The sequence below is a fragment of the Heloderma suspectum genome, chromosome 2 (assembly GCF_057233095.1).
Source record: "Heloderma suspectum isolate Gila_16-S chromosome 2, 16-S_ref, whole genome shotgun sequence".
Lineage (NCBI taxonomy): Eukaryota > Metazoa > Chordata > Lepidosauria > Squamata > Helodermatidae > Heloderma > Heloderma suspectum.
In genome coordinates this window covers 114570942-114588521 of record NC_139459.1, presented here as the reverse complement: position 1 = coordinate 114588521, position 17580 = coordinate 114570942, and the positions used below count along the sequence as shown (strand labels likewise).

The window sequence follows — 17580 nt, the reverse complement described above, 5'->3', positions numbered from 1 at the left end:
AAGATCTAATGTAGTCAACAGACGTTTGTTAGTACTGGTAAAACCGAAACAGATATCACAACCCTCTTTCTTGCACTGAGATATTTGTAGGGATAGGTAAAGAAAACTCAAGCTTATTCTGAAAACGTACTAAGTACACAAGATCTGGCTTGCTGGGTCAGACCATAGGCCCATCAAGGCCAGCATTCTGTTTCCAGTGGTTGACCAGCCAAATGAATTTGGAAAGCCGCAACAAACAGATGCCTGTATATTTTCCCCAGTGGGGCAAATAGGAGCATCGGGGTCTGGGATTTAGACTGGGAAAGTGTCATAGGGAAAAAGGGTTAAACCCCCTTGCCCCACACCACTCTTATGAGCTAATTTGGAGCCCTGCCCCCATAACTGCCTTTAAATTAAAAAAAAAAGTTGGAAGATTGAATCATAAATCTCCTGCACAACATACAGATTGGCCCTTGAAAGTATGATTAACTTCCTTCTATTAAAAAAATACCTGTATTTTTACCCTCTGCTTCCTGCATTTTAGCAATTTCCCAGTTCCCACGAGGACCCATCTAATGGCTTATTGCTTTGGACTTAAATGCTTAGAATTAGGAATTAACTGCAATCACAGCAGGGAGGCTAAAAACAGCCATCTTCTAGGATATGGTAAATATTTCTTTCGAATGAGAGCTCATGGAAGTATTTTGGGGATGTAGGGCGGCATCCAATGCTGCCCATCTGTGACTGGGACCCACTGCCGCTTCCTTCTGTGAGCAGCCAGCCCCACCAATTCCCTTCCGCAAGTGGCATCCACTGCTTGCAGAACGGAGATTTAGCGCTTCCGGGGCAACCTGAAATGAGTGGAAACACTCGTTCTAGAATGGGGCAGCTCACATAAAGGAGCTCTGCCAGCCTGTCCCGTTCCAGAAACAAGTGTTTCCACTTGTTTCAGGTTGCCCTGGAAGCACTAAATCTCTGTTCTGCAAGCAATGGGCAGCACTTGTGGAAGGGAATTGGCGGGGCTGGCCACTCGCAGGCGGTCTCCATTGGATACTGCCCACAACATGTGTTTAACATCATTACTACGTTTTCTCCTAGACAGATTTATTTGATAAAAAGAAATCATCACTTTTAGTTTTATCTTAATATTCACTGTGTCAGTACAGTGTGATGCTCTTATATCCGATACGTTGGTGTAATGTTGGGTAAGATGGATATAAAAATAGATGATAGAACAACTGATGTAATCACTGTCATCTATGGTAAATGGTTGTCATTTTTTTGTCCTGTATAAGTAACCCTCCATAGTAAGTGTGCCATCTGGTACCAAGTGAATGGCACCATCATTCACACATCGAAAATGGAAAAGGTTGCTGCTTCTTATTCTGTTGCCCATACAATGTTCAAATAATTTTATGTTGACCCTCTGTGAAGGAAGAGGGAGCTGGGTATGAATCTGTGCTACTCACAAGTCAGCAGATGTATAAATCTTTCCCATGCTATTATTTTACTCACAGGATTTCTAAGTGCATCCCCATAAGAGCACTCAGAACCACGGCAAGTGATCTTTCGAAAAAATACAGCTTACGTAGATCTTGAAATGTGTAACTCCCTTGGGTGCGATTTGCATTCCAGACTCAAAACTCAATGCAGCTCTATCAAGCAGAGATTATGAAGCAATTTGAAAGTTCCTTTGCAAGGGTATTCCTAATATGAAGCATTTTATTTAATTAAAAATATGACATGTTGCAAGGCTTAAAAGCGCACATTTTGATGTGGATGTTTGGTCTGTGGATGCCAGTGAGTTCGGTTCCCTTTTTCTGCTTACTGTCAACAGAAAAAAAAACCCTGCACTGTTATGAGGAGCAAACACTAGACATCATTGGCAGTATCCTAAAATCCATATCCTAAAGTAAAGTAATTGGTAATATTCACCTAGGAAAAAGAAACCAAATGCACAGTTACAAGATGGGGGATACGTGGCTCAACCACACTACAAGCGAGAAGGATCTTGGAATTGTTGTCGATCACAAGCTGAATATGAGCCAACAATGTGATGTGGCAAATGCTCTTTTGGGCTGCATTCATAGAAGCATAGCTTCCAAATCCCGGGAAGTACTAGTTCCCCTCTACTCAGCACTGGTTAGGCCTCATCTGGAGTACTGTGTCCAGTTCTGGGCACCACACTTTAAGAAGGATGCAGACGAATTGGAGAGGGTTCAGAGGAGGGCAACAAAGATGATCAGAGGACTGGAAACAAAGCCCTATGAAGAGAGACTGAAAGAACTGGGCATGTTTAGCCTTGAGAAGAGAAGACTGAGGGGAGATATGATAGCACTCTTCAAGTACTTGAAAGGTTGTCACAGAGAAGAAGGCCAGGATCTCTTCTTGATCATCCCAGAGTGCAGGACACGGAATAATGGGCTCAAGTTACAGGAAGCCAGGTTGCGGCTGAACATCAGGAAAAACGTCCTGACTGTAAGAGCAATACGACAATGGAACCAATTACCTGGGGAGGTGGTGGGCTCTCCCACACTGGAGGCCTTCAAGACGAGGCTGGACAGCTATTTTTCAGGGATGCTCTGACTTGGATTCCTGCATTGAGCAGGGGGTTGGACTCGATGGCCTTGTAGGCCCCTTCCAACCCTACTATTCTATGATTCTATGATTCTATATCCTGTTACCCAGAAACTGTTTACTTCCATATCTGATACGCATTTTTAAAATGTGTCACTTATCCCATTATGCCAATTCCAAACATCTTGAACTATATATAGTGCTTTGGGATTTGGTGTTTTTTTTTTTTTTACCTTGGATCAACAGATATGTTTTTTGTACAAGCAGGCCTGCCTCATTCTGAGCCATGCAGCTAATTTCTCCCTGATAATCACTGCTGATGTTCAGTATCTGAAGAATCTGACCAGATGCCAACACATGGTGAGGTTTACTGATGGGCTGGCCGGCATAAAACCAGGTGATGTTAGGCGTTGGGTGACCATCCGCTGGGCAGCCTTAGAAACAAGAAGGAGAAATACATCAAAACCCAACAAACGGGATAACTCTAAGCCTGTTATAACAACAACATAACAACAACAGCAAATAGCAGAGGAATTGAATGGGAATTCCAGACGAGGATTTTGTGATGAATATCATATATTTATTAATGATTTAAACATACTTGCTTCATCAAATCCAGTTCAAAATGGTTGATAAAATTCATATTAAAAGCAATAAAGATCATACAACAAATCCAATGTAAACAAACCAAATAAGCACTACCTACAAGACCATAGCAGGGACAAGCTACATCATGGAAGAATGACAAGGAAAAATTACATTGCAGTGACCTTTGTCTACTGTAAATTATTCACAAACTCTTAATCCTCCCACTGTTTCCTATCTGAAAGGGTTTAACACCTGAGCCAAGTAGTATGAGATGATGTTCTGCTGCATCTCTGATCTTATACCTCCAGTTTAACTTTGATGCTGTATTAGCTCCACGCTGGGTTTCAGTGTTACAGAAAGTAAGTTATCCCAGCAAATTCTTTTTCTAGTGCAGCCTTCCCCAACCTGGTGCCTTCCAGATGTTTGGGGCTCCATCTTCCCTTAGCCCTAGGCAGCATGGTCAGTGGTTAGGGGTTTATTTATTATTATTAATTATTAAATTTATTAATCGCCCATCTGGCTGGTCACCCAGCCACTCTGGGCGATGTACCGCGTACAATAAAACAGTTTAAAACAATAAAATTCTATAGTAAAAACATTTTCTAAAATACCCTAACCCACCCCAAATGCCTGCCTGAACAACCACATTTTTAATGCACGACGGAAGCTCATTAAAGAGGGGGCATGGCGGAGTTCCCTAGGGAGGGAGTTCCCTAGGGAGGGAGCCACCACAGAAAAGGCCCTCTCCCTCGTCCCCACCAGTCTAGCTGTCCTGGCTGATGGGACAGAGAGAAGGCCATCCGAGGCTGATCTTGTTAAGTGGCCTGTCTGGTGTTGCTGGAGGCGCTCCTTAAGATAGGCTGGGCCGGAACCATATAGGGTTTTAAAGGTCAAAACCAACACCTTGAATTTGGCCTGGAAAACGACTGGTAACCAGTGCAACTCCTCCAGCACTGGATTATGGGAGCCTGTAGCCCAAAACACCAGGTTGGGAAGGCTGTTCTAGTGTTTGTGGAATGCCTTTTCTTCCACATGAAGTCTTCAGACAGGGCCGACTCCAGATTTTGCGGGGCCCTGGGCAGGCTGCCCCAGTGCTGCTCAGTGTCCCCCTCCCCAGCTAACTTGCTTGCCTGCCCATGATGACAGTGGTGGCACTGATCAGAGCTCTGGGCCATGTGCCCAAAGTCCCCAGCTTGCTGTCTTTATTATGCTTGCCTCACCCGTGACGTGTGTATGTATATATTTGCAACATATGTAAATGGCCATCTCAGGGAGACAGGACAACTCTTAAGTCCCATCCACAACTGAGAGATAAAGAAATTGAAGGAGAGAAGTGCTAAGTGACTGAGGGCTGGGCATGGAGGTAATACATGTGGGGGGATGTGGGAGTGAGTCTCAGGCTCATGTACTCTTTCCTACCAAACACATAATCTTCATAGTAAACCGGGGCCTACCCATGCAAACGACTTTGCAAACAGGCTCCACTCAACGGACTCATGCACCACTTTTCTTAACTGATGGCTCTCATGAAGGGACTCTACTTGCATAGGTGTTTGTAAACTCTGGCTCACCTTAAAGGTTCTGTGCACAGCACATGAAGGCACTTGCTTCCACAGCATGGTGTCATGCCTGCACTGGAGGGTTCCTCCTCCTCTTCTGAGGAGCTAGAACTCCCTGAGACAGATGAACCCATGCAGCCACCTCTGTCAGGAGACATGGGGGAGCCTGGGCCCTCATGGGAGAAGACCATGGGTCTGCCCCTGCCAGAGGAGGAGAGTTCTGCCTCAGAGGCAGAGGCTGAGCGTCCACCCATTCCCAGAGAGTGCCTTCGCCTTAAGAGGCAGATCAGTAAGGCTCCTTTAAGATGAAGTACCTGACTCCAAGGAAGAACTCTGCAGGAGGAAGCATTGTAATATACAGCAGCTGAGCTGCGGGTGGGGCTCAGGAGGTTCTGGGAGTATAAACCTACATTTTCTATCTGGACTTTGCTGAAAACAACACTGGTTCTCACTGCCGCCTTCTTGTATCCTGATTCATGGCTAGAACTCTGCGTTATTGATCTTGGACTTCTGCCTGATGCTGCCTCTGGATTCTGATTATTCCTGCCTGCTAACCTGTGCATTTGACCTTGGCTATGTCCCTGACTTATCTCTGGGAAGTCCTTGTATGCGACCTTGCAATTCACTGTGTGTGTGTGTGTGTGTGTGTGGTTGCATAGCAAGGAGCTGAACAGGATGGTTGGATCCAGATTCACACTGGATCAACTGCGCTGGTGGAAGGGGACTTTCCTGCCTCTTTCTTCACATGGCACTCCCTCCAGCCCCTTGAAAATGTTACACAGAGAGTCAGGAGACCTGGCCTTCTGTGATCTGAGCCCTTCATCTCATGGAAGGTCCCTTCTTCCCATGAAAAGCAGAACCTGGATCCAACCCCACATAGTGGCTATGTGTGAACTGACCCCAGATGTCTTCTTGTGTTTAAATGTGTCACAGACGGGAACAAAATGTATACAGTACATTCACATGTTCATGACAACTACCAAAATATGTTTAAGTATCTGTATAAATAATTAGGTCAGAGGGATCATGACTATTCTATTGTTTACAACACATCCAATTAACCCTGCTTCACTATAACACTAAAAGGAGAAGGCGGAAAAGATCAAATGACATTACAAGCACAGGCAAACTCCTCTGATGTGAAGCAGAGTCTCTAGCCAAATTTAGTTTCTTTTTTTAATCTTCTACAAGATTAAAAAAAAGCTCTGAGTTGCCAAATATATGAACTCTTGTTCGTCGCATTGCTATATATGTTATTCGCATCAGCTAGGACTTCTTCCAAAACACACACACACACACACACACACACACATATGTAAAATCATAGGAATATCCAATAACCAATAATAGGAAAATAAATAAATAAAAATAAACTCCAAGTCTTGCAGTGTGTGCAATTATACATGTTTCTACTTGTAATGAAAAAACCTTACTAGTCCCTATGAAGGGAGTATGTAATCGATATTTCCCATTTTCATCTGTGAGATGAGCATCAATCACCCTTGACAGGTGACATATCCTACATATATTCCTTAGTTCGGAGACATAATGGCTTACACACATTTACCGAGAACAAAAATATCATACAACGTACTGAAAACTGACCTGTCTCATTCTGCTCATTGGAATATTATTAATCCCACCTAATGCAGATTACAAGCAGTAGTAGTTATTCTGCATTTCCTATCAGTCCTGTGACATGATGAAAGGCGTTAGCTATTATTACTGCTCCAGACCCATCTTAAAAAATGGCACAAAGTCTATGGCTTGGATCCAGAGGTTTTATTCTTTTTGACAGTAGTGTCCCCAGGGGGAGTTCTGCTCATAACACTCCCGCTGGCAGAAAGGGGAAGGGGAGGAGGTGGTTTGACTTCACTAGTTTCTCCTTGCCTCTGCAGCCCCAAGAGTGACCTCCCGCACTATTCCAGAGGGCCCTCCAGCCCAGATTTGGGGGTGGGGGGATGACACAGGAGACTTCAGTTTTATGCTGGCCAGCCCAAAGGTTACCCGCTCCCTCATTCAGCCAGTAGAGATGGACGGTCCGCTGTATCAAAAGCCTCCCTCTAATAAGAGGAGCCCTTCTGTCTGCAAGAGGATTGTACTGGATCCAACCCAATGGAAGTAAAAAGCCCTGGTTGTAGCCACAATCTGCCCAGCCCTGTTCCTACAGTCATCATTCATTTGAACAGTGTTTGTACAGAACAGGATCACACCAGAATGCATTATCAGGTAGGGATGGATAGATCAGTCTTTGTCACTTTCGCCAGTGTTCATTCATAAGTCTATTCCATCCTGTTTCTACATTAATCTGCAAACTTAGGAAAAATCCAGAAAAAAATGTGAATTTAAATACATATTTAGATATACATTTTCTCTCAAAATATGTACTTCTAAATATATTTCATCAAAAATACACATTTTAAATGGATTTTGATTGCATCACAAAATTTGGAGAAGTGCAAAACCTCAGGAATCACTGGATTGCAATCCGCATGTTTGTTTGGGAGGTACAGGTCAGTTCATATTAGAAGTCACAAGTATCGAATTCATCAAGGATCCCTACAGTGTCAGGTCTATAACATATCATGGTTCTTATTGAGGAGAATAGGCATGTGGGAAGAAAATACCAGCTGCAATCCAACTAAATTCAATGGCACATGGCTTTCACCCACTGGCCACAGAAGACTGTGGCAGGTTCTCTGGCTCTGAGGAGAGCACCACCCCAACTGAAGCTTGTTCTAGTGGCAGCCCAAAGTGGAGCAGCTTCTCTAAAATGTCTAGTAAAACATGTTTTACTGACATTTGCATAAGAGATGCTGGGCTTCACCACACCAGGCTTTTTATCCTGCAACTTACTGGACCATCTGCTTGTGGATTCTTTGCGGGATTAAGATTGGCTTCTTACACGGGCTGACACAGGCTGCTTTTTTCAGGGCTGTCTTTCTTGGCAAGTTCTATGTGTTTCATTTTACAGCCACTAGATGGTGATATTGTTATAGCGCAACTCCATCACTGCTGATATATCGGATTAGCGTTCCTTATTGGGTTGTATCCCATCTTTTAAAAAGCAGGATAAAGGTCAGAAAGTGCAGGAGATGCCCTGGAGGTTGATGACGTTGTCTAAAAGACCTGCAACTTCTGTGAATGACCAATCACAAGCGTGCAATAAAAGCCTTGTGTAGAAATGATCGCTGATATAGGGATGAGTGAACAAGTGATTTTTGCGACAGCTGAGATTCTCTGAACACCACCTTGAAGCTCACCTGGCCTTGTTCCCCATTGTCAGTTGCGCTTTTTTTGAGTTTCGTTCAAACAGGAAAAGTGTAATTTCGAATGGGGGAAATGTGCGTTTTAAAAATTTGCATTTCTAAAAAGTGTAATTTTTTTTTTAAAGTGTACTTTTGTAACTCAGGTTTTGGAAATTGCTGACATTTTTGGAGAACGTGCTCTCCTGCTCACATTCGTGTTCGGGGCTGCAAACAAGATATGTTTATATGATTTGCGAAGACAGAAATTCTCGTAGATCCCTAATACTGAATTCCCTTTGAGTAAGTACGGGGAGATATTGAAAAGCAACAAACTCATTACTTAAGAAACTGCTATCTATTTATAATATATAATGTCCACATCTGTATGCTGAAGAGGGACTGGCATCAGGAGCCAGCATCACAGGGCACCTGCTAAGACCCACACCCAGCAGGGGGGCCACTACTGATCCCCAGAGTTCTCTGGCCATACACCTCCTTCTCCTAGCTGTAGATGCCTATTCACCTGTGTTACCCAAATAGGTGAGTAGTAATGACAGCAAGGAGCCGCACCCTCCACTTGCCTTATCCTCTTCTTCTGCACAGTGGTAGGGACTGCCAAAATGGTTGCAGCCACAGATAGTGTATGCACATTTCTCATACCACCAGGGAATATGTCTGGCAACAAAAAATGGTGTGCAGGCAGTTGCCTGGGCCAATTGGGCTTTTGCAGGACTGGCCAAAGATATTTTGCTGCCTGAGGCAGAGTAGCAAATACCTCAGCTCCACTCAAGGTACACCAAGGCCAAACAAGCTATTTTAGCACCTGAGGCCGAAAATCTCAGAAGCACTTCTCCCTGGCAGGAAAAATATAACAATCATACTTTAATAACTAACAATTCACTGCATTTTCAAAATCTGCTGTCCAAGGCAGCTGCCTCACTCTGCCTAATGGTAGGGCCGGCCTTGGGTTGTTGCTGGCTATGGGGAAATAAGTAGATCTGCTCTTTGCTTCCACTTGGCTTAGTGCAGGGGTGTTGAACCTCAAGCCTGTGGGCCAAATCTGGCCTACCTGGGGTCTCAATCTGGCCCTGTGGGGTTCCCAAGATGGCCACACTGGGTCCCCTGACTTCACCCCCCTTGCCCCGACTGCTGATAGTTCAGTGGTTTCCCAGACGTTGTACATTTTCTTCCCCTGCTAAAAGGCTGAAATGCCTCTCCTAAGGTTTAGTTACTGGCAGTAAGACCTTTACGCCAAAATCTGCTGGCATTTTTGGCCCCACCCCTTTTGCTTTGGCTCCGCCCATCACTGGAACATGACTCCCAAGAGCGTCTCTGAAATCAAATTCAGCCCTTGGGCTGAAATGGGTTCATTGTTCAAGTGATCATGGAGGAGGGGGTCAGAAACAGCTTTTTCCAAGCCCCATCTCCTTTCTAATAATCAATCCATTTTGGGAGAGAATAACGGAGGAAAAGGGAAAAAAACAGGAAGTGGGGGGAAGGAATCCTTTGGCCCTGTCCCCCAATATTTCTCCTGGTGTGTGTGTGTGTGTGTGCGCGCGCGTGCGCGCAAGAAAAATGGATCCTAACAACACATGAGTATTAGAACCAAAGAGTCCAGTACTTGCTAACCTAACTGTTCTGTCTTCTGCATCAACAAAGAGAGCAGCCCCTATGATTCACTCCACAGTCATTGGGAATGAGGTATGAAAACAGAAAGATGCATATGCTCACTCCCCAAGATCCCAAGGTTATGCTTGCAAGTGTTGGCAGTCAGGGAAACCTTGCTTTGCCTTGTGAACTGAGAAAATCTTATATGGAAGTCACCAGGGGAGAAGACAATAAATATGGAACAGCAAGATTTCCTTTTTACAGCTGACAGTACTTCTCTGCTCATAAAATGCACACTTTACTGGCCAACTCAGCTGTTATTGTTTCATATCTCCTATAAATAGGAGCTTTATGATTTTTAAAAAACACACAACTTGTACTGAAAGTCTGGATCATCGTCTGGACATCAGGCAAAGCTAAGGGGTGAAGGAAGATTTTCACTAGAACAGAAGGATGGTTTGGACAACAGAGCCTATGTCAAGGCTAGGCAGCCTGGTGCTCTTCAGATGTTCTGGACAGCAACTCTCATAATCCCTGACCAGTGGCCACGTTGCCTGGGGCTGATGGGAGTTGTAGCCCAAAACATTTGGAGGGCACAAGGTTGCCTACCCCTAGCCTATGCCTGCCATCACCTCGGTAGTGGTGTCCAGCCTGTTCTGGATGGATTGTATGCCTACGGATGAGCAAGTTCACAGTCTAGGGGTGCTATTAGACCTGGCCTTGTCTTTTGATGTCCCAGTAGCATCTTTTGCTAGCTTAGGCTGTGGTCCCACTGGAACAGAGATAGTCGGACACAGTTATATATGCCTGGTAACATCCTGTTTGGTAAACATCCTGCAATGCACCATGCATGGGGCTGCAGTTTCGTGAATCTGTTTAAAATTGTCAATAGCAGCCATGGGCGGTAGGGGTGCTGGTGGAATCAGAGTAAGGAAGGGGTTTAAACCCTTTTCTCCCATGCTGCAGTCCCAAGGAAAGTCACCCTCCTCCCCACCCCAAGCTGCTATTTGCCTTAGGAGGGAAGCTCTCATTGGTTCAAATGGGAGCTTCCCTCCCTTGCCAAAAAGCAGTAGGAGGCAATTTTCATCGGAGCTGTGGCATGGGAGGAAAGGGTTAACCATTGCCTGTGCACCTGATCAGTCCCCCCTCCAACTGCCATTTTCAGTCTTTAAAATTCACGCAACTGTCTGCGACACATTTAACATCACATGAATATAGTTGCTCAGTGTGGGAACGAGCGGAATTTAGTAACCGTTGGGAATTATTTCAAGACTAAACAAGATGTTAAGGTGGCAGTTCTGAGGGCTTGAATACAGAACTGTCCCAATCATGCAGAAAGAAGGTGGGGGGCAGGCCTGATTGTAACAGCAAAAAGACTCTGTGGATGAGGAATACAAAACCTTCCCCTGGCCACAACGTCTCAGCCTGAGCACTTTTCTCCTCATCCGAGAGCCGATATTGGGAGCGATCTCAGTTGAATTAAAAGCTCTTGGGGAGAGGAGTGGGTGGAGACCCTGACTAGTGCACCCCTTTTCCTGTTAAGATTGGACCGCCTATCCCTTTTCAGTTGGACTGAGTTATCTGGCAGTTCTGTGTAACTGCCGCCGCCATGTGTAGCGCTTCTCTTCGCTAACACCACTTCTATATGCACAGCAGAAGAAAACTGAAATAGTATATTTCCAATTTTCCTTCCAATAAAACTGCAAAAATAAAAAGAGAATCACCTTTTTTCCCATTGAAATATTTATTTCTGTTTCTTGGAAAGGATGACAGCTTTAACCTTAAATACATAATGCTGTAAATTTTTTTTAAAAATTGGGAGAGCAAAATATTTTTTTAAAATCTCAAATGGATGATTGATTAAAATTTAAGAACGTGGAAGCTTTTCAAAATGGTTTGAGGTAGCTGCTTACATATACCTAGTTACATATCAGAAAACAGAGCACTAATGCAGGATCTGATGTACATGGCATTGCTTTAAGACTTCTTTTTAACATCAGTTCTTCTAACAGTCCTAAGAGGTAGCTGCCATGGATAGATTTACTGTCTTTGATTTAGTTTCCAAGTAAGTATTTAAGTGTTACTTATACTCAGGTTTCTCTTAAAGTTTGTGAACTTAAGCTTCATTCCAAACACTGCTATATCTCTCTTCCTCTGGCTGCATTATAAATGCTGTCTAAGATATTTATTTTATATATATCACACACGCACACACACAGAGTGAGAATGAGTGAATGAGAATGCAAATGCTGCAAAGCTGATCTCCAATTCAATGTTGTTCTCCTTGGGTGTACACATTTGATTCTATGAGATCATCACACATAAGGAAGATTGTATTTCTGCTGATTTGAAGAAAGATGGGGAAGGCTAACACTAGGGATTGTTTGCCAAAGGTCTCCATTTTTTTCTGCACAGCAAAAATGGGTAATCTTGAAGTAGATATTTAAACAAGGGAGTTGGTGTCCAAGTAATATTTTGACACAATGGAAGTAACAAAACCCACCTATCTCCATCATTCTTTGCGGCCCTATAATTTGACAGGTAATTAATCTACAGCTGCCATTTGCAATAAACCTCAAAAAGCTTGCAAGCACGAGCCCTCTAAGTAGATTATTTTTTGTCTGTACAAAGAGAAGCCAACATTTTTCTGGGTCAAATTCCTTACAATAATCACATAGTATTTTGGTACACTAGGGAGTAGATCTGTGATCAGATCTCTCACTAACAACAACAACAAAAATGTAAAAGCAGCTGTGTATGTGTGTTTGGAGTTAGTGTAACATCCTTCCCCAAACTGGTTCCCTCCAGATGTTTTGGACTGCAGCTCCCCGCATTCCTGATCATTGGCCATGTTAGCTGGGGCTGATGGGTGTTGAAGTCCAAAATATTTGGAGGGCACCAGGTGGGGAAGGCTGGATTACAGCAACAATGCTGGGGGAAGGGAGACTGTTTCCCACAATTTCTATTTGCCCTGATAGTTAAAATGCAAGTCAATTTTAAACAGTTTAACTTACCTACGAGCACAGAACTCCCAGGGCTCAGCACTTTTTTTGTTCCTGAAGGAGATGTTATCACAGAAGGAACACCTGGCCCTGTTATGGATAAAGTTGTTGCCATGTCTTCCAACTGGCGGGGGAGTTGTGGTGGATCTGGGAACACATTGAAAAGACTTAAGATGCGATAAAGAAGTCTTTTAACTGACAAGACTAATTCCTGGTGCTATTTAATGCTATTCACTGTATTATTTGCTACACTGGAATATGAGCTTCTCCAACAGGGTAATATATTCTGCTTGAATGAATAGGAGGCAGAAGAGAAATGGTAAAACAACAGGAACAAAAACTCAACAGCCCTCTGCCCATAAACGAATGAAATTGACAGAACCATTTTTATCCTTGGCAGGCAGATCCCTGACAGACCCAGTGCTATGCCTCAATGGCCAGCCGATGAACAAAACTAACCTATGTTATTCAATTTATTCTAAGGCCAATCATTAACCTATGGAACACAGTGTGATGGGATATGTTCAAAGGATTAATCAGCTTCACAGAAGACAGGTTTTTAGAAAGAGGCATGGCCTCCATTTTTGGTGACTGTCTACCTCTGACGATTAGATGCTGTGGTGGATTAATACAATGGGATGGATATCACTTTTATTTCTATGCTTATGATCCTCAACAGAAAGTCTGCTAAGCTTCTCTCAGGAGAAAAGACACTAAGCTTCATGGATTTCTTTGCCCAGCATGAAAATGTCTTAAGTCGCCCTGCAGCACTGGGAGTTCTCCAACTGACTTCAGAGCTGGTTGCCAAACCTTTAATTCAGAAACATTTGCACTCAGAGAACTTCTGAAAACCAGTCTCCCCCATTTCCCACCTAATTTGACATCAACTCCACTAAAGGCTTGTTCACGCATGCCTGCTCATCATTTGATGACTTCCACCTCACTTGATGACTTCTGCATCAAGCGATGATTTGCCTGGGCTAGTCAACCATGTCGTTCTGGCTGGCATAAGTCACAATGCTTGTTTCAGCGGAGTTAGTTCACATATCCAGCTGTCAGCCATCAGTGATTAGTACATGTGTGTGTGAACTAGGCCTTTGTGTAAACAATGGATTTTGTATATTTTTAAAAGAAGGAGAGAGAGAGAGAGAGAGAGAGACTGAGACTGAAGGGGAATTCCTGAGGCAAGCCTGCATGCTTTGCCCTCAAAACTTGAGCCAACAGAGACTAAAAACAAGCAAAGCACCAAGCCCTGAAAAATGAGGTCCACCATGGGTACTTTCATATGATTTGGGAAGCAATAATACGCATAGGCCCTCCAGAATGTGCACACTTCATTAGCAAATCTACAGTAGCATTTGCTCAATCCAACCCCGTCTTTCATCTCTCAAGCAGTAGGGAGTAAAAATGGCACAAACGTGTTATTAGGAAGGAAAATCCATCAGCAAGCACCATAAATCAGCTCTAGGAACACATTTCCACCCATGCTTTGGGCCTGACAATGTCTTTCCAAATCACCCAGCTAAGCTCAAACTGCCTGCTATCATGAAACCCAAGACAAAATAAACTTCACCCTTCCGTGAACTGAGTCCCTGTTTTGCGTAGTTTTTTTAAACAAAAAAATAGAGGTGAGTTAGGTTTATGCATCTGTCAGTGAGGTGTGAAATTGGTCCGTGTCACTTGATGTTTTACCACAGGGCTTGCTTCTCCAATAGGAATGTGACCAAGAACAGGAGGATATTGCTTTCATTTGAGAAAGCTTGTTCCGGAGCAGGGCCTAATTCTGTCTTCAGCCAGCATGGAAAGCTGGTATAATGTTCTCAAATACAAACGACATTCTCGGAAGCCTGAAGCCAGAGTGGGGGAGTGCAGGAGGGCTATTTCAGATCTTAGAGATTTCAATAGGTGTTGGGTGGGTAAGAGATCATCAGCAAGGTTAAAAGGTCCACTCTTTGATCTAGTTTGGCCTTGAACCTCTGTCTTTTATATCTTTTGGCCATGACTGTGTGTGCTTCCAGATGAGGCTTTTTATCATGCCATCGCCTCGCCTTGTTCACATAATTTTATGGGGGTTCCTGAAAGCGCTGCCTTCCACTCCTAACCCTCTTGCATTTTTCCTCGGCTTCTTTCATCTTTTTTCTTACAGCAGTAAATCCATTAAGGAGGAAAAGACAGAGTAGCTGCACAATGCCTTTCGGTTGGTAGCACTAGGAACCCTCCATCTGGAAGCACTGAAAAGTCACTTTGGCGTACATTTTCAATCCTAAGTGATGCAGGTGAAAAATAAAAACATAAGAATCATTCGCTTTTTAAACGATGGTGTAATTTCTTTTAGCTTACTAAAGACCAGTAGCTGTGTGCTTTCAGTCATCTCTCCACGGATGTTGGCTGCCCTGCAGGAGTACAAGCCCTGGTCTGAGAGAGAGACGTTTGTAATCAGCAGCGAACCATCATGCAGGTGATGTCCAGGGGCCAGCTTGATTTTATTCCTGAACCAGGTGAGTTCTGCTTCAGGCACACCTGGTAAGAGAATACATTAAAATAAAGTCAGAGAGAAAAAGAGAGTTTGCATTATGTACACTCTGCAAGGTGTTGTTGAGAAGAACTGAAGTAAGAGATACTTTTCAGCAAAACCCAAGCTTAATTTTTTTTTTTTAAACAGGCTCAGAGAAAACTGGGGCTGGGGGGATCTTCATGACCACAGAATGAGAAGTGCATTGGAGTATTAGCCGGATTTTCATGAAATTAGCTTTGGTCTGTCAGGGACACATGAAGCAAGAAAAGCTGAGTGTATCGTACCTTAAAAATCTGCTTTTCACAGGTGACACAGCGCTCGAAAGCAACATACCTCTGGGTTGGGTGGGGGGAGTAGAACTGAATGTCATCAACCTGGCAGGTGCTGCTCACCCAATGAGAGAGGCTGGTTTCCTGCTCCTGTCCAGGCTCCCTCCAGCTACCACATTATTATCCCCAACAGCATCTGAAGGCTCCCCATGAGAGCACCCCGCCAGCGCAATTTTGCCCCATTCCAGACAATAGTCAGGGAGTTAGAGCTCCCTCCCCCTTTCTCCTTTTCCAGGGAGTAAATACAGGGATCCAGCTGCTTCACCCATTGACAGTCTGCAGCCTGTGCTGTCCAGTCATAAAACCCCAGTTGCGCACTTCCAAGGAGCAAATACAGCGATCTAGCTGCTTCATCCATTCTCAGTCTGCAGCCTCTGTAGCCTGCTTTCCCCCCATTGAGAATCTATAGCACTTTTGTCCTGTTGAGAAAATTGGAGCCATGCTGTTTTAAGTATTAGCTATTTAGCAAGAGGAGGCAGCCAGGAACGGGGAGCCTGCAGCCCTGGTATTTTGCTGTACTGATATGGTGATACAGTGAAAATTAAAGAATGCAGGAGAGGAGGTGGCTGACAGTGGTAGCAGCAGCAGCAGAGGGAGGCAACTCCAGCCAGCCCTTTCTTTCCATGCAGAGAAGCAGGGAAGTAACACAAGCATCAGAGAAACAAAGTTACACAAGCATCCGAGAAGGCTCTCAAGTGGGACGGGCTGGGAAATGGAGGCTAGTTACTCCCACTGGTGAAAAGGAAGTACAGTGTGATTCTGAAGGCAGGGAGAGCGCTCTAGCGCTTTCATAGAATCATAGAATAGTAGGGTTGGAAGGGGCATACAAGACAATCGAGTCCAACCCCTTGCTCAATGCAGGAATCCAAGTCAGAGCATCCCTGACAGATGGCTGTCTAGCCTCATCTTGAATGCCTCCAGGGTGGGAGAGCCCACCAATAGGTAAGTGGTTCCATTGTCATATTGCTCTAACAGTCAGGAAGTTTCTCCTGAAGTTCAGCTGGAATCTGGCTTCCTGGAACTTGAGCCCATTATTCCGTGTCTTGCATTCTGGGATGATTGAGAAGAGATCCTGGCCTTCCTCTCTGTGACAACCTTTCAAGTACTTGAAGAAGGCTATCATATCTCCCCTCAGTCTTCTCTTCTCAAGGCTCACCATGTCCAGTTCTTTCTGTCTCTCTTCATAGGGCTTTGTTTCCAGTCCCCTGGTCATCTTTGTTGCCCTCCTCTGGACCCTCTCCAGCTTGTCTGCATCCTTCTTAAAGAGTGGTGCCCAGAACTGGACACAGTACTCCAGATGAGGCCTAACCAGTGCTGAGTAGAGGGGAACTAGTACTTCCTGGGATTTGGAAGCTATGCTTCTATTAATGCAGCCCAAAATAGCATTTGCTTTTTTTGCAGCCACATCACATTGTTGGCTCATATTCAGCTTGTGATCGACAACAATTCCAAGATCCTTCTCGCTTGTATTGTTGTTGAGCCACGTATCCCGCATCTTGTAACTGTGCATTTGGTTTCTTTTTCCTAGGTGCAGAACTTGGCGTTTATCCCTATTAAATGTCAATCTGTTGTTTTCTGCCCAGCGCTCCAGCCTATCGAGATCACTTTGAATTTTGTTTCTGTCTTCCAAGGGATTAGCTATCCCGCCCAATTTTGTGTCATCTGCAAATTTGATCAGCATTCCCTGCACCTCCTCCTCCAAGTCATTAATAAAAATGTTGAAGAGCACTGGGCCCAACTTTGATGAGCTGGAAAGGCAGGGTAGTTACTCTAGGAACCTAGGTTAATGAGGTCACAGCTAGGTGAAAGGCACCCCTAGAAACACCTGATCATACCGAATTTAATGTGAAGGGATGGGCACATAGCAGCTGAACTGCAGGGGAGCCGAATTAAAGAAAACCAGCAGAGTAAAAGTACTTTGCAAAAATGCGGCTTCCCAACAGGTAAACTCCAGGGTGGCTGCAGACTGGCCATAATATCATGTGCCAAAAAGGACCTCCAAATGGTCCCAATCCACAGCAAATCTCCCATGAAGACAGGCCCTTGGTTAACTTGTTTTCAGCCCATGAAAAACAAATATATTGATATGTCCCTCAATATCAAGAAGCGCCTAGAATTCAAAAGTGATTTAAGGTGCAAGCCTACGCATGTTTAGAAAGAAAAAAGTCTCACAAG

At 44.2% G+C, this 17580-nt stretch overlaps 1 protein-coding gene across 1 annotated transcript in view; it reads right to left on the bottom strand.

Moving 5' to 3' along the window:
- ADAMTSL1 (ADAMTS like 1) overlaps positions 1–17580 on the bottom strand; it is a 372341-nt gene that overhangs the window by 24915 nt on the left and 329846 nt on the right. Inside the window, exons 22-24 of the mRNA XM_084832134.1 lie at positions 14902–15081; positions 12574–12708; positions 2790–2990 (exon numbers count right to left, since the gene is read on the bottom strand). Of these exons, the coding sequence (XP_084688260.1) occupies positions 2790–2990; positions 12574–12708; positions 14902–15081 (516 nt within the window). The remainder of the gene's footprint in view (positions 1–2789; positions 2991–12573; positions 12709–14901; positions 15082–17580) is intronic.